The following is a 24,826-nucleotide window of genomic DNA, read 5'->3' on the forward strand; positions in this document are numbered from 1 at the left end:
AGGATTCACACTTCTGGCTTCTTCACAGCACACCGTGGCTTAACCTTAAAGTGTCCTTAGGAACAGGGATACATGATTAAAGCAAGGGTGGCAGAAGACAGAGACCTGCCAGCAATATCATGGGTGACAACAGCCAGCCTTAGGAGCAAGTATCGAAGGAGGAAGAATTTGCAGAGAAAACACAAAGCAGTATCTACCCCTTGCGTGCCACCAAACCAGAAAGGCCTGTTGTGGCACACAAAGTGCAAAGGTTGAGCTGATAATTACATTAATTTGCTTTTTTCAAGAATTCAGAGAGTTCTTTTTTGGAGCTGAGTCAAACCGGAGCTTCTACAAGGAAAACGAGTCCAACAATGTGTAACCAAGGCACGGAAGGATTGAGATCTCTCCTCGGATAGAAACCTTCCCCAGCATTGCAATAAATAGACATAGAAGGAATCAAAGAGGTTAAAAGCTGAAAGCACGTTATTCAGACAGCCAAAGAAATCTGTTACAAAAGCAATTTAAACACATACAACCTGTTATCTTCGGATTTGAAGGCTTTCTGGGAACTCCTCTTTTGCAGCAGAAACGAAACCTGGCGGAACTCCTCCCCTTGGAAGGAGGCCAACCCCCATGTAAGTCTTCACCTCCTTCCTGCCTGACTGCATCAACAACACCCTAAACCACAACTCACCTATCTTCAGGTTGAGTTTCCAGCTCCAGGCATGGGGATCCAAAGGCTGGATCTCAGGTGAGGATCCAGCAGGCAGGAACTTGGGGGAACTCTCAGAAACATCGATGTGAAGGAGTCACCTGGCCTTTGTTTTTTGCCCAAGGTGTCACGCTGCTTCCGGCCTCTCCCTTTTTCCTGACTCAACCCATTAGTCACCCCAGGGCATTTTCACCCTGACTTCATCTTTTCCATTGGAGTCCTGGCTATTGCGCATTGGGCTGGGAACAAGCTGACAAGTTGGACACAAACTGCACGTGTTTCAGTTTGGCCAGATTTTTAACCACCTGAGGTCGAGGGAAGCTGAAGCAAGCAAGATGCAGAGGACAAGGTCCACCTTGTACCAACTGATAGCTCCAAAAGCCAAAGCTCAACTGACCCAGAATATCCTGAGTTGGAAGGAACCTGTAGGGATCACTGAGCCCAATTTCAAACCCTGCAAACATTTTCTACTTGACCCCACATGGCACTAAATGCATTTTTGATCATCTGCCCATCTACCCTGATCCTAGTGGGGAATCCTCCTGCTCCTCTCTACAATCTTATATCCACTTTCCTATCTCAAGGTAATAGAAGTGGGGCCCAGGTCAATGCCATTTGGGTTGCTTCAGTGGGGACAATTCCTAGCAGAGAGACTGCAGCATGAGAATTGCCCTGCTGGATCCTGAGGAGCATCTCCCATGGCTTTTGGCAAAGGGCACAGCCCATCTCTCCATGCATGGCTGCTCTTACACCAATACAAGCTGGGATGCTGTGGACCTGAGATACAACCTCTTCCAGTATCTGCCTACATTCCTCAACAAGGGGCGATGGCTTCAGCCCAAGGACCTGGATGGCACCAGACTGGGCTGTGCAATGGGCTCTGGTCCCCATATCCAGCCCTGACTCAGGGACATTAAGTCCATTCCCTGGTCCCCATAGCTGAGCACACCACACCCACTTGAAAGTACACACTAAGGCTGGCTCAGTTAGCAAGGTCTTTATTCAGATGTTGGCTTAGACAGGAGACATGTGGGGCTCTGTACATCTCAGGGACACACCAGGAGTGATGCCCAGCACACAGCCCCATCCCCAAGGCCAGCCCACGCTGCCTGCCATTGCAACAGCTGGGAATACAGCATTTTGAGGCCACCAAGGACCGTGAGCTTTGGGGTGTCCTGAGAACGAGGGATGACAGCTGATTTCTCTTCCATCCCCTGCACTGCCCCATCCCCGTGCTGTCAGTAGAACACCTTTTCCAGGTAGGTGTTCAGGAACATCCCTGTAGGGTCCAGCTTATCCCGGATGGAGCAGAATTTGGGGAAGGCAGGATACATCTTCTCAAAATCCTTGCGGGTGCAGCTGTGGGCCTGCAGGAGAGGAAATGGTGGGGGGCTACCCGTGGCTAGGGAATACACTGCTGGGAAGCCCATGCTCAGCCCCCCTGCAAAGGAGCAATCTGATGTGGGAGCCCTTCTTACTGGCCCTCTCCCAGCCACAAAGCCCCCACCAAGAAGAGCTGTGATGAAGAAGGGGAAAGGACCCCCAGAAAAATGTAGCCACAAGTACCTTTGCCCAGTGTGGTCTCCCACCATACTTCTTCATGATGCCCTCATAGGTCAGCCAGTAGTTGAGTCGGGGCACATTCTTCCCATAGGGCCTGGGGGGGGGCCAAGCAAGGGGGCATTAATTGGGGCTGTAGGGGAATTTGTGTACCCTCACTGAGAAACCCACACTAGGGGGAGCATGGCAAGCCCAGGGGGCATAATGGATTCTTTGACCAGAACCAGGTGGTGGAAACCCTCTAGGAACCATCATGGCAATGGCCAAGGCCAGGTCAGACAGGGCTGTGGGCAGCCTGAGCTGGTGAGAGTTGGTCCTAAGGAAACAGCTGGGAATTAATGGGTTTTAGGTTCCCTTTGAACCCAAACCATTCTATGGTTTTGTGTTTCTATGCCACTAACGCTTTCCCAGCACCGAGTGAGGTAAGCAAGCAAAGGTGCAGAAGCTCTACAGGGGCAACTGAGAGCCAGAGGTGGTTGAGATGTGCACTGCTGCTGGTGTTCCTCTGAGTACAGATCCTAAACAGAGGGGAGAGGGCTGCTCACCTGTACATGATGATGTTCATGTAGCAGCTGTCCCGCTGGAAGCAGGGGCTCAGCCAGATCTCATCTGCTCGAGCAAAGCGCACCTCCACGGGGTAGTGGGCCACCATCTTGGGGTTGTTCTCCAGGGCAGTCTTCAGTTCCAACAGCGCTTCCTTTGTCTTCTCACTGCCCAAGAGCAGCTCAGTTAATGTCAGCATAGGCCCACCCAGCTCTCTTTGGGTTTAAGTGCCCCATAGCTCCATTCCTATACTAATTCACCATAAGTCCTTGTGAAATATCCCAGCATATCCATCCTATCACTTTGGGATCACCAAGCCCCAAGATGATAGAATAGCTTATATTGGAGGGGACCTTAAGGATCACTGAGCTACAACCCCCTGCTGTGTGCCGAGTGCCCCCCACTAGATCAGCCTGCCCAGGGCCCCATCCAACCTGGCCTTGAGCACCTCCAGAGATGGGGCACACAAAACTTCTCCAGGCAACCAAAGACTGTCTTGTGACGTGGTGTCAGTACCCCAGGATATGGGTGCAGAAGGGTCCCCACGCTATGCTTGCAGGTGGCAATAGTGCCTGTTAGCCTGGTCCCTTTCCCCATGGCTTTGCTCCTGCTCCAAGCAAGCTTGGCTGGGCAGAGCTCAGGGGACAGAGTGTATCTTTGGGATGGGCCAGGGTTCTGCAGTGCCATTTACATGGGGATGGCCCAGTCTTGCACATGCTGCTTGAAGCGGCACTCGTAGTTGAAGATCTTGTAGCTGACGTTGATGTTCTCCACCCGGGAGCTGAAGAGGAGCCAGAAGAAGAAGCGGTTGATCCAGCGCACCAAGCTGGGCACGAAGGTGCTGTGGGGAAAGAGCAGGAGATAAGAACCCAATGGGGCAGGACTCAGGGCTCACAGAGCCTAAGTCTCAACCCAGGGATGCTGGGTGAGGAGATGCCCTCTGAAGGGGCTGCATCCATTCTATTCGCCCTGGGGTCTCACGTCCTCAGTAAGTTCCTTTTTATTTATTTATTTTTCCCTTTGCAAACCTTCAGGCTGCTCCAGCTCTGTGCACACGAGGGCAGTGCAGCCCCAGCCATCAGCCCCAAAGCACTGTTTCTGCATGGAAGGCAGTGGGCAATCACCCCTTCCCAAGGATGGGGGGTTCTGGGTCACATCCTCCCCCCTGCCACCTCATCCCCAAGTGCAGAGATGTAGAAATTGGAGAGAGATGAGGCTGCCCAAACCCTCCCCATGCTCCTACCTGATCCAGAGGAGAAACTCCAGCAAGTAGTACCCAACAGCATAATCCCAAAACCAGTTAGCAGAGGAAGAGGGGGGCTGCAAAGCCAAGCAGAAGAAGATGATGGTCATTAGGGATTGCCAGGAATTGCAGCTTTTTCCATCTCACTTTGGAGTGAGAGTTTGGAGAAGGGCACCCCAGGACCTCCTGCCTCTCCCATGATGAAGTAGGGTCACATCCAGATCTGGGAAGGGACCAGGCTTTGGGATGCAGCTTTGGTGATGGCCCTTCTTCCTTCCTTTTGGGGGGCCCCAGTGGTACTTGCCTTGTTGGTGGGGTCCTGGTAGATGACAGTGACGTTCTCACTGTGTGGGAACCACAAGAATCGAAAGTATTGGGATCTCTTCAGGTGGTCATCAAGGTGATTGAGGACCTGCAACAACAAGAGGAAATGGGGCTGGGAGATTGTAGCCCTAAGAAGGGACCCCGCACAGTGCCAAGGTCCAGGGTTGCAAGGCAGAGCTTATGGGGATGACTGAACCCCATAAGGGTAGCACAGCACATCCATCCTCCCAGCTCTCTGCAGCTTGGCACAATGCTGGATGCAGCCAGGATGTGCAGCATGGAACCAGGATGCACAATACAGTCCCATCCCAGAGATGCACCCTGCTCCAAATGCAGAATCACCGAATTATTCATCAAGACACAAAAAAGAGCTTTAGGAAAGGCAGCTCTTTAAAGAGGATGAGCTGCCTGCCAGCAACTGAGGACAGCCAGGCACAGAGACAGCAGGGATGATGCAGGTGGGGATGGGGGTGGCTGCAGCCCCAGGACAGCCCGTTCCTAGGGACACAGGGTCTTGTCCTAGTGCTCCTCTGAGGAAATCCCACTGCAGAAATGAGAGGATACATCAGTCCTTGTTCCTGCTCCATGCCAGCGTGTGCAAGAACTTGTGCTCACCCTGAGCACAGTGCTCTACCACCCTTGCAAACAGCATCCCCAGCTCCTCCCGGCAGAGATCCCCTTATAGCTTTGCAGGAAGGCTTAAAGAAAACCCACTGGGTTTGCTTGACGCAAGAGAAGCATTCAGGGTGAGGTGACCCATGGTCACAACCCCACGGAGGTCATGGCTGTTCACTTCCAGATGGGCCATTTGGGTTATTTGTACTAATTAGCCATTAATCACCAGGCTGGGCTGCTTCAGCATCGAGCATTTTGCTGTGACCTCACCATGAGGTTAAGGCCATGGCATGGTCACGTGGTATTGTAACCTCAGTGGTGGACAGCACAGCGAACAGCCATTCTTGCAATTAGTGGGAATTAATGACCTCACGCTGCTGTCATTAGCTACGCATTCACAGGGCACACTGAGCCATGAAAACTCATAGAGAAATTCCTATTTTCTGGCTGGAAAACCCCTTGTTTGCAACTCCATGTGTCCCCAAGGAAGCAGTCAACAATTGTGCAAGCAGAAACAGGGCAAAAGCCACGACCCCATACATTCACTTGTCTGTATTAGTAACAAGTGCACTGAGCAGCTAAAGCAAGTTGGGGAAAGAAGCATGCAGAGGCAGCAGCTCTCAAGGTGATCCTGCAGCACTCTCTCCCCTTCCTGAAAGCGCAAGCAAATCACCAGCGGGGCCGACCTCTTCAATGTGCGCCTTTGATCCCTCTGATAGAGTCAGATCAGCCCGAAGGAAATCAGCTGGAGGCTTTGTAAGATAATTGCAGAGCAGGCGGGAGCAGTGGGAGTCCTTGGGGATGTTGCCTTGGTCAGAGGCAGAGGACGCACAGCTGAAATCTTGCATGCAATGAAGATGGCCCAGGAGCACACTGAGCCCCAGGGGAGTTGGGCTCAGCTTCATTGCACTTCCCAGAACAAATCACTTTGCTGCATAAAGGCTGGGTTAAAACAAGCCTTGGGGGATAAGGAGCGTGAAGTCACTGGCACATGTCCTCCAGGTCCATCAGAGCAAAGAAGAATGGAGAACTTGTGTTTTGGGAGAGGATGTTGGTGCTAAACGTTGCCCTATACCAATGTGTCCAGGATGAGGTGCACAATGAGGTTTGGGTACCTGCACTCAAGGGGCCTGGGACACATAGAATGAGTTGGGATGGAAGGGATCTCAAGGATCATAGAGTCATAGGAGAGTTGGATTAGAAGAGTATTTAATGATCATAGAGACACAGAATGGATTGAGCTAGAAGGAGCTTCAAAGATCATAGAATCTCAGTTGGAAGAGTCCTTAAAACACCCCCAATCCCTGCTGTGGGCTGGGGGCCACATCAGTTCAGGCTGCCCAGGCCTTGGGCACTTCCAGGCATGGGGGTACCCACAGCTTTCTGGGCAACAGTGTCAGGGTCTCATTGCCCTCTGAGGACAGAATTTCCCCATAACACCTAACCTAAACCTCCCCTTTTTAGTTTAAAACAGTCCCTCCTTGTTCCATCACTATCCTCCCATCTCACAAGGGTTTTGGGTTTGGGTTCAGCAGTGGTGGGCTCAGAGCCCAACTTCTTCAGCCCTCCAGCTTCAGAAATTCCAGTGCTGCAAACTGGGAGAGCCATCAGTAGAACAAGCATCTTATTATAGCCCACCCTCACCCTTTCCAGCCTCCCATCGGGTTGGATTGAGTTGGCTGAGCTCAGCCCCATCAATACCCCAGCACATACTATGGGGCTCAGGTGACCTCAGCTGTGCTGTGAACCCTCTCTATCTCTGCTTTGTTCCCAGTCACCATCAGCAGCCAGCGCAGCTGAGCATATTCCAGTGATAAAGACAATCATGAGGCCAGAAAAGAAGGCAAGCAGATCTTACATAACCACAAATCCAAGCCTGGCTCCTCTGACACATATATTATTTGCAGCGTCTTAGATAACTCAGGCTTAAATATTTCAAGCAGCCTGCTCCCTTGCCATTATTCTCTTCCGCCTCGCTGGGCCACTCGACATGAAAGCTGGAGATCTGGAAGCAAGCGAGGAGCAGCGACAACTGAGGATTGATAATGGCATTAATATTTATAGGGTGCATCCCTGCTTTGCCCTCCTAGCCCCGAGGGACAGGGAATGACACTCCAGCCCTATGGGGCTGCAGGCATGTCCCAAACACAACTGCTCAGCACAGCACTCCTTGCTAAAAGGCAGATTAGGAGGTGTAAAACGACTGGCACCTTCAAGGGCAGATCTGCTGTTAGTGCCCAGTGCTCTGCTAAGCCTGAGCGGTGCTGCTCTGTCTGTATCATACCCAGCACCACAGCCAACGGATCTGGGAGATCCCTGAGGATGAGACCCCCATCCCATGGGGGGTGATGAGGATGCTCAGCAGCAGGGACAGAAACCTGGCAGAGGACACTGGAAAGGCACCTCATGGGCAGGGGGTTGACCAGATGACCACCAAAGGTCCCTTCCAACCCCAAGCACCTTGGGATTATTTGGGCAAAGGTGATGCCAGTTGAGGTAAAGGTCTGAGCGGTCCTGTAGAGTGGATGAGGATCAAGCCATAAGGACCCAGCAGATCCTACCACACTTCAATGCATTTAAAGCAGGCAACTCTGCCACAGGACACCAGGGAAACTGCAGGGTGAATTATTCAATGCAAACTCGTCCCCTCTGCAACTGGAAACACCTGCAAGGAGCTCAGTGCTGGCCAAGAGGGTACCGAGGCTCTGGCTAGTACTACAGCTCTGGCTGCTCTGCTGGGTGATTGATGGAGATGCCACACATGCTATAGTGGTGTGCATGGACCTTCCTGCCCTCCTTCTAGCTCAGCCCAACCATCCATAGCACAACTCAGAGACCTCCAGCTGCTTTAGATCAGGGCTTGCAAAGATGATCCCGCAACCAAGTTCAGTTCACGTTGCTGGTGGTGCTCGAGCCACCCCAACGGGGCACTAAATAATTCAGTCCTTAAATTAAGGACAGCGTTTCTCAGAGCTTTACCATCACTGCGGCACTGATCAATCCTGCAACAAGTTCTGCTGTTGTGTCCAAGAAGTTTTCATTTTTCATGAGCTCAGCTTAATGAATCTCTGCACTGGTGTTAGCCAAGGCTGGAACTGGACCCATGAGACTCAGATGGGACAAGAGAAGAAGATGCTGCTGAGGTTTGTACACCAGCAGGGATGTCAGACCTCCTAGGAGGACACAGATAATCAGTGGCTGGAGCAGATCGAAGCTCCAGAAGCTCTCCACCACCACTAATTTCTTCCATTTGTTGGTTTCTGTGCCTCAGTTCCCCCATCCAGAAAGATAACTCCTTCAGTGAATGTAGTCTTCTCCTGCTCTCCTCAGTGCCCTTTCATGGGCTGTGTGCCATGGGGAGGGGACAACAAGGAGAGGACAAGCAGCAAAAGTTGCCAAGAAGTGACACCATGTGAAGCTTTCAGAGCTGTGCAAGATGGGGTCAAAACTCCACGGGATGCCTCAGATGGGTGCCATACACCTTAGTTGTGAAGGTTGGGACCTTTGGTATGATGGAACATGAGCAGTAGCAACATAACAAATTGTTTAAAAGGAGTTTTCCCACAGCTACACGCAGCTTTGTGGCTGAGTGCTGAGAAGGAATTTGTTAGTGTGGCCTGAAAATGTGCCACCCGTTGTGCCCTTTCATATTTCCCTGGAAGGAAGCATGGTTTCTCTCAAAAAACAATGGTTAAACCCAACCTTTGTGCTGGAAGATGGGAGTCTCCATCCTGAAAACCCCCAGAACTTGCACATAAGAAGGGACCAAGTTGGGACCAAGCTGCTCCCAGTCTATTTTAGGTGGCCCATCTGTCACTGGGAAAAGCAAAGCTTTGGTTCACAGGAGGCAACACAATGGAGGCAGCCCATCCCTGGAGCACCTCATGGTACCTGCAGGCATTGCTGCCTTCCAGGGATGCAAGGCAGTGCAGGCACAAACTTCTCCCCTTCTTCTTGCTTATACCAGCCAGCACACTGGCTTGGCAGGCTGGGATTTCCAGCCAGGACAATTTTCTCCAGCTGGAACATTAAATCTGCATCAGGCATTGCTCATGAGATATGGAAGTGATTGAAATCCACAAGATGTGGGAGTGATTTAAACCCACCAGGTGTGGGAATGACTTAAAATCCAGCAGGGTCATGCGTAAGGGATGGGGGCTGTGAGCCAGGAAACCTGGGTCCCACCTCTGCTACCTCCATGCTGAGTCAGGCAGGGGACAGCTGATGCTGAGAGGCAGGGACATAGCCCTGGGGCTGCATAGATAGTAAAACCAAGTATTTGGATCTCAGACTGGGTAAATGCAATATATATATATATAAAATATCCTCAACAGCCCAAACCAGTTTCAAAAGAGGAGTTTGGGAATGACTGAAAGGTGAAATGTTATAACAGTGATGAAGATGAGGTTTCCTTTATACCACTGGATTCTCCTGGGACAGATTCAGGGTTGAAAGCAGAATCCCAGAGCCCAGGGTGCTTGTGGTTAGAGGTAACAGCCTCTGGTCACCCACCCTGTCCCAGCAGGGCCACCCAGAGCAGGGTGCCCAGCACCATGGCCAAGGGGCTTGGCCAAGAAGGCTCTCCAAGAAGAAGACCCTACACCACTCTGGTCTCAGGCCCAGAAGATGCTATTCCCACTCATGGGGAAGTTAAAATGGCATTTCTCTCCTTGGCCAATCTCTCCTTGGTCAACCTGATCAATTTCCAGCTTAAAGGACACCACAAAGCACAACATGAAGACACACAACAGGTACAACCTACGCAACAATAACAGCCTACACGATGGGTACAACCTAAGCACGCTCACGGTTATTTCCTACCACTTCCCACAACCTCCCTCCAACCACTTCTGCCAGGAACTCTGCTTAGCCCCAAGGAGGCTTTGGGAACACAACCAACACCATACCTCAGTGAGGGTGGATGGAAAGGTCACCTCGTGCAGGTGGAACTGGGGCACGCACTGGAAGGTGACGGTGAGCACAACACCCAGGCAACCAAGATGCAGGCGGGCAGCCTGGAAGATATCTGCATTGATGGACTCAGAGCACTCCAGGATGTCCCCTGAGGCTGTTAGAAGTGAGAGGCCTACAACCTGCCGGGAGCAAAAACAGGCATCAGTGAGCACCCAACCTGGTGTCCCAAACCCATATCTCTTTCTCCTGCCACCTTTGGTGTGCTGACATAAAAGGACCCTTCTATCCCACAAGGGCACTGGGAAAAGCCATCGATTAAAGAAGTAAACGTCCCCCAAATGATTTCACATCTCCACAACCATTAGTGTGATCTCCATGTAGGCTTTGAGATAAGAGTGGAGCATTTTCATAACCATCCAGTTAACAACAGACCTGGGCCCTGCAAAGGTTCATTGTGGGAGGGCTTCAATAAGAGAAGAACTACATGCTTTCTCCTATTTCATAGGATCACAGAGATTGGAAAAGAGCACTAAGACCACCAAGTCCAACCATCAATGCATCCCCACCAATTTCATCATATTACAAGACAATAAAGCATGGAGACAGAGGAGTCTGGGGCTGGATCATGTTTTAGGTCTCAGCGTGCCCAGGGGATGAGTTGGACTGACCCATGGGGGATTTGGGGTCAGAGTCCTTCATGGGACATGCTAACCCCTGACCAGGAGATGAGATAATAGGACACATCCCCTATAGCTCTCAAAACCCAACGTCCATATACTGACACCTTGACTCACCTGGGTGGGGAGGATGCCATGTTTGATCCCAGTGTTGTGTGTCCCCGTCCCAATCACACCAGCTGCTGCCACCTCAGAAACGGCTCCTAAGCTGTGGGCAGATGAAGTTGGGTGAGGACCTGAGTATGTGGGACACGGCATGGGGTACAGCCTACTGAGCTGTACAATGACTCTGTGTGTTAGCACCCTGCAGCCATGGGTATTTTTCTTCACTATATGTGCATTTCTCCTTGGGTCATATCTATCAGGATCCTGCTTTAGTCCATGGAGAAGAAAAGAGAGGTGGTCATCTCTGCCAACCCAGCTTGTCCCATCTGACAAGTCCCCATCTCTCCCCATAGCCTGCAGTGACTCACTGGCATGGAGAAATCTCCCACAGAAACATCCCCATCTCTGCACATGGGGATGGCAGAAAGCTAAAGCCACCCTTAATGGTGTGCTGCTCCTGCCCTTTCTCCCAAACATCCCTCCAGCTTCCAACAGCTGGGATGCAGGGACCCCCTAAACCAGGCTTAATCTCTATGGATGCTGCAAAGCCCTTGATAGATCCATCCTCTGCGAACATCTTGCTGTCCTCACTCACACCAGTGACCATTTGAACAAGGAGGGCTTCTGAAAAACCCATCGCTCATATCAACTGAGGGATGCAGGATTCTGGAGGTGTTCAATACTAGGTTGGATGGAGCCCTGGGCAACCTGGTCTAGTACCAGATCTGGAGGTTGGTGGCCCTGCTTGTGGCAAGGGGGTTGGAACTTGATGACTTTTGGGGTCCCTTCCAACCCAAGGCATTCTATGATTCTATACTGAGCCAGCCTGGAATGAAAGAGCAATTTCTTCCCTGGGGTCTGCAGGGGTCAGCTCTCCATGAGCATTTCCCTTTGCAAGCCCCTTCCTGAACACCATTGCAAGGAGGAGGTGGCTGGACTGGCTGGGATCACTCTGCAGAGCCTCAGCATCCCATCAGATCCCAAAGCAAACACCCACTCTCTGCAGCGTAAGCTCTTTAAACACTCCTACATCCCAACACTTAATGTAGGGCAAGGCTGGACACCTGGCAGACACCCAGGGATGGCCCAACACGTGTCCCACTCACTTGGCCAGCGCCAGCCCATGCTTGTTCAGCTCCACGTTCAGATCAGTGAGGAAGATCCCACCTTCCACCGTCACCTGCTGCTTCTCCTTGTCTACCTGCAAAGGATGGGACAGCTGGCAGGAGTTGCTCCCTAATTACAAGCAATGATACAACTCTCAGAATTTTTCTGCTACAGTCAGGATTTCTTCACCCTCTATTGCACACCCACATGCAAATATGCAGACATGCATGTATATGCATGCACACAGATCATTCAACTATGGAGGGGTTCCAGAACCATGGGGATGTGGCACTGAGGGGGAGGGTAGGGTAGGTTGGTAGTTCTCCAATGTCTTTTTCAACCTGAATGATTGTATGAGCCATACCGGTGCCATACTACTCACCCCCACACCAAGACAAGTGCCACCATATCCCAGAGCCACCACACCTCACCTTTAGGACCTTGTTCATCTTCCCCATCTGGATCATGAAGTCATCGGTGCAGGCGATGTCAGAGGGCGAATGGCCGCCCCCCACCACCTTCACCCTCTTGTTCCGCTGCCGGGCCATATCCAGGATCTGTGGGGGCAACACACTGCTCCTGAGCACCCAACACACCATAGATGCTGATGGAGGCACATTGAAACCTCAAGCTTCAGCCACCTTTACACAGATAATTCACCATCCAGGCCCAAAGCCATCTCTGGAACCAAGTCTCCTCCCAACACAGCCCTTGGGATCACCCCAAAAGAGGTGATGCCCATATTTGTGGCTCAGAAGGTTGGGCCACAACTTGGAGCCAAGGGAAGGACCCATTGCTGTCATGGCTGGGAACCATCTGAACGCAATGGAGCGGCACAGTCCTCACTGGCCATTCCTCCCTAGTTCTTAATAGGCTCAAGAAGCTTCTCCTTACCTCCCGGATCTCCTCCACTGAGGTGGGCTGGAAGTACAGCTCTGGGGAAGAGCCATACGTCTTGGCCCAGTTCTGGAACTTGACTCCTCCTTGGCCGTGGACCTGGGTCAAAACCAAGACGTAAAGCAGAGGAGAACAGTACAAGATGTAATGGCCTCAAGTTGTGCCAGGGAAGGTTCAGGTTGGGGTAGTAGGAAATATTTATCCTCTGAAATAGTGGTTGGGAATTGACACAGCTGCCCAGGGAGGTGATGGGGTCACCATTCCAGGAGGTGTGGTATTCCCATAAGTGGGCTATGCAAAAAGCAGACCCCATAAAAGAACACCTTAAACCTGATCAGACTGGCACCCCAGCCCCTCTATCCCCATCACCTCAATGCTCCCATCCCAGCTCCCCCAGGGCAAGGCAGGGACACTGCCTGATGGCCCATCATCCCAATTGGGAAGGCGACACTGCCTGAGGAAAGGGCTATCAGAAGCAATGCTGATCCCACAGCTCACAGCCCTGGGGGAGAGGGGGAGGTGGGATGAGTTTAAAGGCACAGTCAGGGTAACAAGGAGACTTTATGATATATATATGGGGGGGAAAAAAAGAACAAAATTGTGGAGGTGTTTGGTGGTCAGAAAATGCTGTTCAGCAGCCACAGCCTGATCCTATCCCATAAAGGGAATCTGCTGCCTCCTTCCTCCCTTCCTTCTGATAAACCTTTCTGGTTTCTCACCCCACCGTTTGATTTGCTATCAGATCCTTATTGAAAGTCACAATAAATATAGCCCCATCAGCCCCGGTTCCCTCTCCACCCAAAATACTGCCTCACAATGGGGTACCCCCTTACCATGCTGCTGGATGGAAAAACGTGGGGTGTGATGCAGGACAACGCAGATCAGTGCAGGACGATGTGGGGAGATGATGTGGAGTGATGTGGGGTTGCTGCTATCCGGCTCAGCAAGCAGCCCCTCCCCAGGCCCGGGGGGGGGATGTAATGAGTAACAGCCCTGCCAACTCTGCAGGAGGAGCAGAGGGGCTGTGCCCTTTGCCCCAGGCTGGGGGGGGGGGGGATGCTGCAAACCATGGGGCTGTGGGGAGGAGATCCTCTTGTCAGAAGGGTCCCTGAAGGAGACATCCAATGGGGCTGAAGGGAACAGCCCTACCTGGTTTGGGGTTTGCATGCACACAAAGGGGTTCAAGTTGGTTGTGCACAAGGGCACTGGGATGCACTAGGGATGCTCCACGCTTTTGCATGCTCGCTTGGCACCCACAACGCGTCCTGCTATCCCATTGGGAGCAGGACACAGTGCAGTCTCTAATTGATGTTAATTGCAGAGCATAAGCCTGCAGGGCCTTTCCCTCTCCACCACCTCCCTTAGAGTTCTCCACCTCTCCTCCCACCCACCTCCAAAGCTCCTTGGCCCACTGACCACCCTGAACCCCCAGCTGAGGTTTCCCTAACTGCACCACAGCGAATTAATGAGTAATTAGGCAGCTATGGGGCTGATTGGGGTCAGCCACTTCCTCACCCGCTTTGCTCACAGCTTCGGGTGCACAAAGGTCAGCAGAGCTCCAAAGATAGCCCAGAAATTACTAATTAACAGCAGAGGTGCAGCAGCACCTCCCCCCCCCCCACTTGCCCATCTGGGTGCCTGCAGCCTGCACCCAGGGGAGAACACCATTGCTGGAGCATGGTTATTTGGTGGCAGCCAGGGCTGAGCTGAGGTTGCTGCTGTCCCCTGGTTGTGACAGAACTGGTTTTGCCTCTCTGCAAAGCATTGTGTTTGTGAAACCTGCATGAATAGCACACCTTTGCAGCCATTCTCCTCCCCGTCATGTCGCAACGCATTCCCCAATTGCAGTGCATTCCCCAGTCGCAGTGTGCTCTCCAACTGCAATGCCTTCCTAAGTTGCAATGCCCTTCCAAACTGTAAGGATCCCAGCCCAGGCTCTGCCCCACACCTGCAGGGTCTGCCCATATTGCTGCCTCCCCAGGGCCAGGTACAGTGGAGGGGACCACGAGAGCCACCACTGCCCTTATAACAGATGGAGAAACAGGGACATATGGGGCAGTGGTATTTCATTGCAGCTGAGTATCTGAGTCAGGATGAGCACTTGCCTCATCCAGCCACAAACCAGTTCCTTTCCTTTTCTCCTCCATTTAAAAAGAAAAGACAGAATTTAATTACAAGCAGCTTTTATCCTTTACTTTTGCTTCTCAAGTCTCCAAGGGCTTTTTTTCCCCCCTTCACCCTGGTAATTGCTTCCATTCCCACAGCCAATAGGGTCTGCAGGGGGAGGGGGGAGTCCCCTATGTCCTCACTGCATGGCCCTGCAGCCTTGGAGGAGGGGGGGGGTGTTGGAGCAGACCCCATTAAAAGCAGAGGGTGTCACCCCATTAAAAGCAGAGGGTGCTGCCCCATTAAAAGCAGAGGGTGCTGCCCCACAATCCAGCTTGCAAAGCAGCACTTTGGTGCTGAGCAAAACGTGTGTGGCCCAGAGAGACCTTTGCACTTTGCAGCAAACACTCATTAACCCGCTGCTGCTGCTGCGGGTGCCAGCCAGCACCTAAACACTGCCAACAGCCCAGAAACACATCAGCCTTGATTTATGCTTTGCCAAAGCCAAACCGCTGACTCCCCATTTGCTTTAAGGCCAGGTAATGATTTTTCATCTCGATAATAATCCTAAGATTCATGCAACCAATGGAACAAGGATGCACGAGCTCAAAGGAACCAGGATGCATGCACCCAAGGGGCCAAGGGTGTGTGTACCCAGAGAACTAAGGATGCATGCACCCTTGGGGTTGTAGCCAAGGGATAGAGGATGCACATGCACGGGGTAATGGGGCTGAAGAAGCTGATGGGGGCTGCAGGGGAGGGGTCATGGGATGGGGACTGGGGCTGCTGGAGCAGTGTCCTGGTGGAGCAATGTCCTGCTGTGGCATTGCAGGTGGTTTAGAGGGCATGAAATGAGGGAAAGGGGATTGGGAGCCCCCTGTGAAAGCCATCCCCATGGGTGCTGCAGGGATTGGGGACACCACACTTAGTGTGGTTACAGCCCTGCAGTAAGTGTATGCAATGGGTCCCGGCTCTGTGAGGTGCTGGAGGTGCAACGGGGTCCTCCCACTCCTGCCCACCTCCAACAACAACAAATGACAGAAGCAGACGGTTGTGCAACCCTTCCTGCAGACAGACAAACCACAAATCCCAGGCTGAAAATATCTGAGGGCTGGGGAGGGAAAGGGGGGGTGGAAAGGAGGGGAAATACCAGGCATGTTTGCCCAGCCCTTCCACCATCCTGGCTGGCTGCTCCAAGCTTTGTGAGGCCACAGCAAGGGCCCGAAGCTCAGCAAACAGGAATGGGATGAACCCTGGCACTGCAGGGATGCAGCACCAAGCCAAGTCCTGAAGACCCCATGAGAGAAGCAGTAGGGGGCTGAACCCCGCGGGTGCTTTATTTCTCTGTGTTATAAAGGCAGAAGGCAAAAATCCCCCCCTTCCCAGCATAACCCCAAGGTGAGGGGAGCCCTGAGATGGAGCTTCAGGGATGCTCACAGCCGAGATGCCTTCAGCACGGCCCCATCTTGGGGGAGCCCCTCCAACCACTCCATCAGGATCCTGTTCAGAGCCGCAGGCCTGGGGGGGATGCACAGAGTACAGTTGGAGCTGGCATAGAGTAGGGACCCAGCCCTTGGTTCCCACTCTCAGCTCTCACCTCTCCATCTGTGTCCAATGGCCACAAGCTTCCAGGTGCCCCCGATGCAGCTGTGGGATCTTTGGAGGGGGGGAGGCAAGGGAGGTTGAGCCAGGAGCAGCCCCCCCCCCCGCCTCTGCTTGGTCCCTCCTGATGCTCTCCTTATCCCACATATCCTTCCCATATTCCCCTTATCCCCCCCTTATTTCCCCCTTCTCCTTCCCTTACTTGTTTCTTACTTCTCCCTTCATATCCCTATCTTCTCCTCACCCCGCTTTATTCTTCCCATATTCCCTTCACCCTCCCTCATTCCCTTCCTTATCCTTCCCCCTTTATTCCCTCCTGACTTACCTTCTCATTTCCCTCTTATCCCTTCCTTATTCCTGTTTCAGTCCTCCCTATTCCTCCCTTATTCCCCCCCTTAATACTTCTTTTATTCCCCCTTTATTCTTCCCTTATTCCTCCCTCATCCTTCTTTTATTTCTCCCTTATTCCTTCCTTATTCCCTCCTTATCCTCCCCTTATTCCTCCCTCATTCCACCTTTATTTCTCCCCACCCTTTATTCCTCCCCTTTAACCCTCCTTTAATCCACCCATCCCACACCTCAGCCCATATCCCAGCACAATTCCCACCCCCTGAGCTCCACTCCCATTGGAGCTCCCTCGGAAGCATCTCCACCCCAATGGCTTTGGGATGGGGCTATACGTACCCACTCCTCCATGCCCTTGCTCATGCTGGGGAGCAACACCACATCCTTCCCTGCTGTCACCATCAGTGCCGGCATAAGGATCTGTAGGGAACACACAGGGACATGGGTGATACTTGTCCATGTAGTGGTAGCCCCATACATTGCTCCCATGAAGAGGATCCCCATGCCTACCTTCCTGTCCTTGGCTGAGAGTGCCCAGTGCCAGTTGGGTCTCATGTTCCGGTACCAATTCAGTGGACCCCTTGGGAAAGGGAATGGGGAACTGGGGTTCAGCTCCACCGATCCCATTGCTCAGCCCATGACACAGCCTTAAAGGGGCACAGCACTGCTCCTACCTGAAGCCAGACCTCTGGAAGCGCTCGATGTAGTACTGCAGCTCAGCACCGTGCAGGATGAGGCTCTCAGGAATGTCCTCTGGGAAGCCAACCAGCAGCCCCCCTACAACACAAAGCAGGGCAATGGGAGCATGGCCATCCCTCAACTCAGCCCCACTGCAGAGCTGTGCCCCCCCAGCAGCCCCATACCTCGCTCCTGGACACCAAGCAGGCCGGGAACTGAGTGCAGGCGGTCCTGAAGAGATGGCACAGTGCTGGTGAGGTCACCCATAGCCAATGTGGGGCTGCGAGCCCCTCCTTGCCATGAGCCAGCACCGAGCATTGCTGCACCCCACAGGATGCAGAAGTGCATCCCCTTCCCCCAGTGCATCCCCCTCCTCAAAGCACAGCTTCGCAGGGTCTCGTTGCTCTACAGGGCTGTAAGCCCTGCACTGCTCACAGAGATGCATTCACTCTGGTCCCTACTGATGGCAGCTCAATGCAGGCTGTGCTGCAGGCAGAAGGGGCAGCAGACAAGGGTGGAGCATGCCCGAAGAGCACTGTAGGCAGTATAAAGCCATCCCCAAATTCCTTTGCTCCCCCCATCCAGGTCTACCCTTTTCCCTCCCAGCTCCTCTCCTACCTCTGGGCGGGTGGAACGGATAAGGGCTTTCAGGGTACGGCCAATGTCCTTCTCCAGCTCAGCCTCTGCAACACCCTGCAGTGTAGGATGGGGCAATGGGATGATATCGGGTGCCCCATGGCATCAGGATGGGAGCCCAGCCATGGGGTAGGCAAAGACCATGCGAGCTGGGGGCCCCAATATGGGCAGGTCCACCATCCTTGACTCACCGGCTCCTGGAAGTAGAACTGGTAATCAAACATAGGGAAGCTTTTCATCTTCTCCACAACATCCACTGTGGGGTCTGCCGGTCGGTACGGGGTGTTCAGTGAGGCCACAGCCCTGGGACAACGTGGGGAGCAAAGTTACCATGGGGAGCAAAGCCAGGCACTCCCTGAAGGGTGAAAGGCAACAGGGCGCTCCCTGCAGGGATGGTTGCTGGCCCCATAAGGGCAGTGAGGTATGAACCCACCTCACTCTCTCAGGGTAGAAGAGGGCCATGTTCCAGACCACTGCACCACCCCAGTCATGGCCGATGAACACGGCTTGTGGGATGCCCTGCAGGACAGGGACAGGGAAGGGGACCATAAGTGCGTCCCCATGGAGAGCATTTCACTGAGTGCAACACCAACAACAGCATCCTACTGAGCACAGCCCCAAGGAGGGCATCTCATCGAGTGCACTCCCAACAGAAAATCCCATTGAGCTCATCTTCATGGCAAGCATCCCCAAGGAGAGTATCCCATTGAGCTTACCCCCATGGCCAGCATCCCAGTGACTACAACCCAAAGGAGAGCATCCCGATGAGCACAAACCCAAGGAGGGCATCCCACTGAGTATGTCCCTAAGGAGAGCACTCCAGTAAGCGCAACCCCAAGGTGAACATCCCATTAAGCCCAATGAACCTCCACACTCAAAAGCAGAGACTGGCACCCTAAGCACTGAACATGGAGAGCTTTGCCTTCCCTAAAAAGCATTAAAAAAAAAAAGACTTCTCTTTCTTTTGGGGGGGCCTTTTGCTACCAGTGGCATGGGGATGGAGGAGAGGGTAGAGCATGGGGTACTGAAGGGGGTCCTATGGGGATCAGCCCCCAGATGGCAGTGGGATATAGGGTTGGGAGGAGCTGGCAGCACCCTGCAGGGCAGCCAGATCCTACACCCAGTGCTCCGCTCCCCAGATGTCCTTCCTCCTTACTGACCCCCACGGGCTCCTACAAACAAATCCAATTAAAACACCAGCTCATAACAACGAAGCAGACGGTCTGTAATTAGCTGATGTTTAGAAATATAATTAAAACTCCCTTCCAGCAGCAAGAGCTCCCCGAGGATGGCAAGGGGGGAAGCTAGGGATGGTGAGGCTCTGTGCTGTGGTTTAACCCTTTCCCAAAAGGGGGATGGGAGCCAAAACCCCACAAAAAAGGGGATGGGGGCTGCCAGGTTGAGCACTCTGGGATCTACTGTGATTCCAAAGGATTTGCCATGGGATGAGGCTCCCATGGAGGTGGGCACCATATCCCCATACTTAGCCAAGGACTGGAGGTGGCAACACAGAACAGGAGCTGACAGAACCTATAGGGATATCCCCATAGATCTTTGAGGGGCATGAGCATCCCTGTCCTGAAGTTCACATCTATGTGAACACAAGGAAAGCATGAACTGCTCAGACATGGTGGCAGGTGGGGAGGACGGGGGGGGACTCTTACCAGTTTGTCCAGGAAAACAGTCAGGTCCTGCAGGATGGAGGAGATTGGGGTCAGAGGATCCCACATCCCAGTGTCAAGCAGAGGCTGAGGTCCCCACCATGGGTCTCACCCATATGCAAGAGCCAAGCCCAGGGTTCCAGCTCTAGCCCTCCCACCTCCATTTGGCACCACAGCTCCTCACCTTACAGATCTGCTCCTGGGAATACTCTTCTATCTCTGTGCAAAAGACAGAATTCCTATCATTGCAGCATCCCCATTTATCTAAAGGGATCACAAAAGCTCCTCTGTCTCCCCAGGGTGAAGGAGCCCTGTGCCAACCACCACCCAGCTGGGGACAAGCGACAGCAAACACCGTGTTCTGAGCCCCTTATCTAGAGCAAAGGGATGGGAAAAACCTTAAGATGCTCATGGCTACATCCTGGTCCCATGGGGAAGGAGGGGTACTGCTCACCTGGTGGTGCTGTGGACTCGCCATAGCCTTTCATCTCCAAAGCAATGACACGGAAGCCAGCATCAGCCAGGGCAGGAATCTGGGAAAGCAAGCAGTAAAAAAAACATGGAAACCTCCCAAAAGGAAAGCAGAAAATCACAGAAACCTCCAAAAACCCGTTTGGAGGCACATGGCAAGATGCAATGCCTGGTGTGTCACCACGCCAACATGGCCATCCCATCTCCCCATCCCCATACCTGGTAGCGCCAGGAGAGCCAGGACTCAGGGAAGCCATGACACAGGCAGATAGTGGGGCCTTGCCCCATCTCCACAAAGTGCAGCTGCACGCCGGGCTGTGGGGACAGAGAGCCCTCAGCACCCAGCACCCTCAGAGCCCCCTGGGTGCTCCTGAGCCACGTGCATGGCATTTGGCCATGGGGTGGATGGGGAGCATCGTGCAGCACAGTCCCTCCAGCACAGCATGATGTCAGGTGACAAATCCTTGCCTATGTCCCAATGCTCTCAGTAGAACATTTGTCCCCACCATGATTTGCTGTCCCCCTTACCCGGATGGGCACATATCCATGGCTCATGGTGGCTGGATCACAGGCGGTTGGCAATGGTTCCTCTAGCTGGAGAAGCTATGGGACAAGGAGAGCTCCTAAGGTGGAGTACAGCACCTGTTAGTGCTGAGCTTTCAGTGTCACCCAGCAGTGCCATGCAGACACTGTGGCACTGGATGCAAGGTCACAGCACGATGCTCCACATGGATGGAGAAGCTGTGCCTGCTTCCTCTTCCCACCAGCACTGGACACCCACAGCTGTGCCTCCACCCCGACATTGCTGATCCTATATCCGAGAACAGCAATCCAACCTCTACCCAGATCCTGACCCAGTGGGGGTCATGGTGTCCCCATGGCACCACTACATACCTGCACGCCTGACAGCTCCTGCAGCTCCTTCAGGACGGTGTCGGTGTCCCTGACAAGTATGGTGGCCATGCCCATCTCTCGGGCTGGCTTCAAGTTCTCCCCGATGTCATCCAGAAAGATCACCTGGAGCAGATCCCAGACAAAGGGATCCAGAGATCCCCAGGATGCTTGGGGATAGAGGCACCCCTGGGTCCCCCTCTTCCCCACCCATAGTAGGGTGCCCAGCACCATGGACAGGGGCTTTGGAGTTCCCAATGGAGGAGACCCTACAGCCCCCACTGGGCATCATCACCATCAGCATCTTGGAAGCTGTAGGGGATGATGGTGACCCCATACCTCCTGTGGTTGTGCCTGCAGCACCTCCAGGGCATATGTGTACATGCGAGGGTCCGGCTTGTGCAGCCCCACACGGCATGATTCAATGAGCAGGTCGAAATGCCGCTGCAGCACGGTCAGCAGAGAGGAGGTGAAGAGCCGCCCCGTGCTGTCATCCACCCAGTTGTTGGTGAAGACACAGGTCTTAAACCCTGGGGAAAGGCAGAGATGAGGGAAAGCTCCATGACTGTGACACAGGCTGCCCAGAGAGAATAGGGGTCTCCTTCCTCAATGATATTTTAAAGCTGTTTGGATGCAATCCTGAGTATTGTATTGTACGGTCACTAAGATTGAAAAAGACCTCCAAGATCATCAAGTCCAACCATCAACCCATCACCACCGTGCCCACTAAACCATGTCCCTAAATAGAATCACAGAATTGTTAAGGTTCAAAAGTCCATCAAGATCATCAAGTCCATCTGGCAATCCATTACCACCATGCCTACTTCAAGAATCACAGAAGACTCCTAAGAACATCAAATCCAATCACAGACCCATTCCCACTATGCCCACTAAGCCATGTCCCTAAATAAAACCATAGATTCACTAAGGTTGAAAATGACCTACAAAATCATCAAGGCTTTGCTTGGTAACAAACCAAGCACACCCCAACACCACCCAGGAGCATCAAAACCACCTGTCCCCAAGGGTTGAAAGGTGATGGCCTCAAATATGCACCAGGGGAGGTTCAGGTTGAATATTAGGAACAATTTCTTCTCATAAAGAGCAGTGATGCAGTGGCACAGCTGCCCAGTGAGGTGGTGGGGTCACCATCCATGGAGGGGTTCCAGAACCGTGGGGATGTGGCACTGAGGGACATGGGCAGTGAGCATGGTGGGATGGGCTGTGGTTGGACTTGGGGATCATTGAGGTCTTTTCCATCCTGAATGAGCTGGGATACCCCACAGCTCCCCAGCACCCACCGTTCCTCCGGAGCGTGCTGGCAGCCTGCAGCAGTGGGGCATTGAGGGTGCCCTTGGCTGCCATCTCCTCAAACACACGGGCGATGGAAAAGTTGGTTGGTAACGTGATGCCTGCAGTGGAGGCGTGCTGCCTGCAACCCTCGTCCACCTCCAAGAAGAGCTGGAAAACACCCCCAGATCCCATCAGATACAGCCCTGTGGTGAGGCAGTACCCACGGCCTCGCACCTCACTTTAATGGCTCCATCCCAAAACCAAAGGGTTCAACTCAAGACCCTTGGCCCCTCAGTTCCATATAGGGTCAACTGATGCACCCCTCCCCAATGCTCACCACTCACCTGGGACAGGGTGATCTGCCCCCGCATCACCTTGTTATGGGGGCTGTCAGAGCCACCTGCAAACAGGACATCCCGCAAGAAATTCCTACAAAGGAAAGAGAGGGGGGTGCTGCAGTCAGGGGGCACCCCAAGATCTGGGGGTGAAAACCAAAATCAAGGGGGGGGAACCCCAAAGCTTGGGGATGGTACCCCTAAGCCTGGGGGGTACCCCAAAACCAAGGGGTAGGCACTGCAAAACCAAATGGTGGGACACGCCATGACCAAATAGAGCGGAAGATACCCCAAAGCCTAGAAGAGGGAATCCCAAATCCTGGAGGGCCACCTCAAAACCAAAGGGAGCTCCTCAAAACCAAAGGGTTGATACCCCAATACCAAAGGGGGGCATCCCAAAGCCTGGGGGAGCTCCTCAAACCCTAAGGTTTGGTACCCCAATACCATGGGGACAACCCAAAACCAAGGGAGGTACCTCAAAGACTGGGGGGAGTACCCCAAACCTGAAGGAGGTGAGCCCCCCAAAACCAAGAGAGGGCATCCCAAAGGCAAGAAGGGGAACCCCAATACCAAGGGGAGTATCCCAAAACCAAGGGCAGAGCACCCCAAAACCTGCAAGGGGGCAGCCCAGGACTGAAGAGCGGGCACCCCAAGACTGATGGGCAAGAGATGCATCAGATAGAGGTGGCTCTGAGCACCAACCCCCCTCCATCCCCCATCATAGGGGAGAGGGGCGGCCGCCCATCCATCCCCGCTGGCAGCTCAATTACTTTCGCATCTCGGATACGACGCGGGGCTGATCGGCCAAGGAGAAGAGAAAACAGCCGAGAGGGAGGAAATGCGCAAAGCTGCAGCTCAAGGAAAATAATTGCCCCTATCAGAAGCTCACAAAAGGGCTTTCTCAGGCGGCAATAAAACAAAATCACAGCGCTGGCTCTGGGACAGAAATCCTTCGGGTCGATTTCCCCCTGTGCCAGCGAGATCGGTGTCACCCATTTCTTTTCGTAATGAGGTGAAGGATGAACTATTTCATTGCCCGATAATGGAGGAATTTATTGCTCCATCTGCTCCTCTGCATCTGTATTGCTTAACTCGTCGCTTCGAGCTCTGAATATTGCCCCGAAATGCATCGCTGTGCTGAAACCTCACTGCTAAACCCCCCCCGGATCATCACCATCGGGTGGTGCAAACAGCCCCCGACCCGTTCTGCTCACCCTCAGGAGCTGATGGCGTTATACAGTTCCCAACGTCAAATAGGACAAAAGGTTCCCAAAGATCTCTGGGATCAGAATGGGGCGAAATACCCCAATTCTCGGGCAGTCTGAAGGCTGACACGGAGCACTTCACGGGGTGCAAGTACCTACGGCGGGTCTCAGGCAGCGCAGCCCCCATTGAAGGCATAGAGGAGGGGGCTGATGGCTTCCCCCTTCCAAATCGGGCTGTTTGGGGCTCTTCATGAACGAGAATATATGGATTTCCCCACCAACACCCATCAGCTGTCAACGTCGTCTATAGAGATCTCCAATTAGGGGGTGGAGGGGGGAGGGAGGACTATCCCCCTCCCCCTCCCGTCCCGTCGGGGGGGACTATCGCTGAGTCCTCGCACTCTCCGCGCGGGCGGCGACCGCACACACAACATCTCCGCTTTGTCTCCACGTGTCTCTGGCTGAGAAGCGCCCCGCTAACAAGCGGGCGGGCGGCTCTTAAAACTCCGAGCCGGAACCTAGAAAGAAGTGCCAGCCAGCCGTACCTGGGCAAGGCGTAGCTCCGTTCGCAGGAGCCCAGAAAGTGCTGCAGGCCGGGCCCGAAGAGCACTCCGCCTAAATCGAACAACGCAAACCGCCGCGCCATGACCGCCTCCACCGCCGGGTCTCGAACCGGTGACCTCCACTCAGCCTCCTAAAGGCCGCGCCCTCTGCCCCGCCTCCTCCCATAGCCACGCCCCCTTAACAGCGTTGGCCACGCCCCTTTTGCCCATTGGCCACGCCCCCTCCCAGTAGCGCCGCGCAGGTCCTAGCGCCGCCGGTCCGCTCCACTCAGCACATGGACACTCACCTATAGTCCTTCTGGGGGGGCATCCCGACACGGGAACGGCCCAACCATAGCCCTATTGGTCCTATATGGTCCCC

General features: G+C 53.4%; 2 protein-coding genes across 4 annotated transcripts; both read right to left on the reverse strand.

Moving 5' to 3' along the window:
- Nucleotides 1-1,932: 1,932 nt before the first annotated feature.
- Nucleotides 1,933-14,502, reverse strand: LOC140249417 (L-gulonolactone oxidase-like). Its single transcript, XM_072330957.1, has 12 exons — nucleotides 14,476-14,502; nucleotides 12,677-12,778; nucleotides 12,214-12,339; nucleotides 11,782-11,876; nucleotides 10,688-10,778; nucleotides 9,887-10,072; nucleotides 4,345-4,452; nucleotides 4,041-4,117; nucleotides 3,489-3,638; nucleotides 2,800-2,964; nucleotides 2,261-2,351; nucleotides 1,933-2,061 (listed from the first exon to the last, which is right to left on the reverse strand). The coding sequence occupies exons 1-12, from the start codon at nucleotides 14,500-14,502 to the stop codon at nucleotides 1,933-1,935; spliced, it is 1,347 nt and encodes a 448-aa protein (XP_072187058.1).
- Nucleotides 14,503-15,040: 538 nt separating this feature from the next.
- Nucleotides 15,041-24,605, reverse strand: EPHX2 (epoxide hydrolase 2). Of its 3 annotated transcripts, XM_072332245.1 has the most exons (19): nucleotides 24,448-24,605; nucleotides 22,707-22,791; nucleotides 22,371-22,530; nucleotides 21,409-21,599; nucleotides 21,073-21,195; nucleotides 20,707-20,781; nucleotides 20,398-20,493; nucleotides 20,162-20,240; nucleotides 19,892-19,926; nucleotides 19,711-19,737; nucleotides 18,480-18,565; nucleotides 18,238-18,349; nucleotides 18,029-18,103; nucleotides 17,596-17,641; nucleotides 17,407-17,509; nucleotides 17,243-17,312; nucleotides 17,072-17,152; nucleotides 16,383-16,441; nucleotides 15,041-16,303 (listed from the first exon to the last, which is right to left on the reverse strand). In XM_072332245.1, the coding sequence occupies exons 1-19, from the start codon at nucleotides 24,546-24,548 to the stop codon at nucleotides 16,219-16,221; spliced, it is 1,689 nt and encodes a 562-aa protein (XP_072188346.1). In that variant the 5' UTR covers nucleotides 24,549-24,605; the 3' UTR covers nucleotides 15,041-16,218. The 3 variants fall into 3 exon arrangements, 2 of the variants coding, with proteins under 2 accessions (XP_072188346.1, XP_072188347.1); XM_072332246.1 differs by lacking the exon at nucleotides 20,398-20,493; XR_011903097.1 differs by lacking the exons at nucleotides 15,041-16,303; nucleotides 16,383-16,441; nucleotides 17,596-17,641 and having other exon boundaries at nucleotides 17,083-17,152.
- Nucleotides 24,606-24,826: the final 221 nt, after the last annotated feature.

The sequence above is a fragment of the Excalfactoria chinensis genome, chromosome 3, assembly GCF_039878825.1.
Source record: "Excalfactoria chinensis isolate bCotChi1 chromosome 3, bCotChi1.hap2, whole genome shotgun sequence".
Lineage (NCBI taxonomy): Eukaryota > Metazoa > Chordata > Aves > Galliformes > Phasianidae > Excalfactoria > Excalfactoria chinensis.

What these genes read in the sequence shown, in the direction of transcription:
- EPHX2 (XM_072332245.1), bottom strand. Translation starts at nt 24,548, where the DNA reads ATGGCGCGGCGGTTTGCGTTGTTCGATTTAGGCGGAGTGCTCTTCGGG. An exon ending in ATGGATATGTGCCCATCCGG is followed by an intron (nt 20,494 to 20,706) that starts GTAAGGGGGACA and finishes CTGTCCCCACAG; the next exon opens with CCCGGCGTGCAGCTGCACTT. An exon ending in CTGTTTTCCTGGACAAACTG is followed by an intron (nt 18,566 to 19,710) that starts GTAAGAGTCCCC and finishes CCTGTCCTGCAG; the next exon opens with GGCATCCCACAAGCCGTGTT.
- LOC140249417 (XM_072330957.1), bottom strand. Translation starts at nt 14,502, where the DNA reads ATGACGGGGAGGAGAATGGCTGCAAAG. An exon ending in CATGGGCTGGCGCTGGCCAA is followed by an intron (nt 10,779 to 11,781) that starts GTGAGTGGGACA and finishes ATCTGCCCACAG; the next exon opens with CTTAGGAGCCGTTTCTGAGG. An exon ending in ATGGCATCCTCCCCACCCAG is followed by an intron (nt 10,073 to 10,687) that starts GTGAGTCAAGGT and finishes TGCTCCCGGCAG; the next exon opens with GTTGTAGGCCTCTCACTTCT.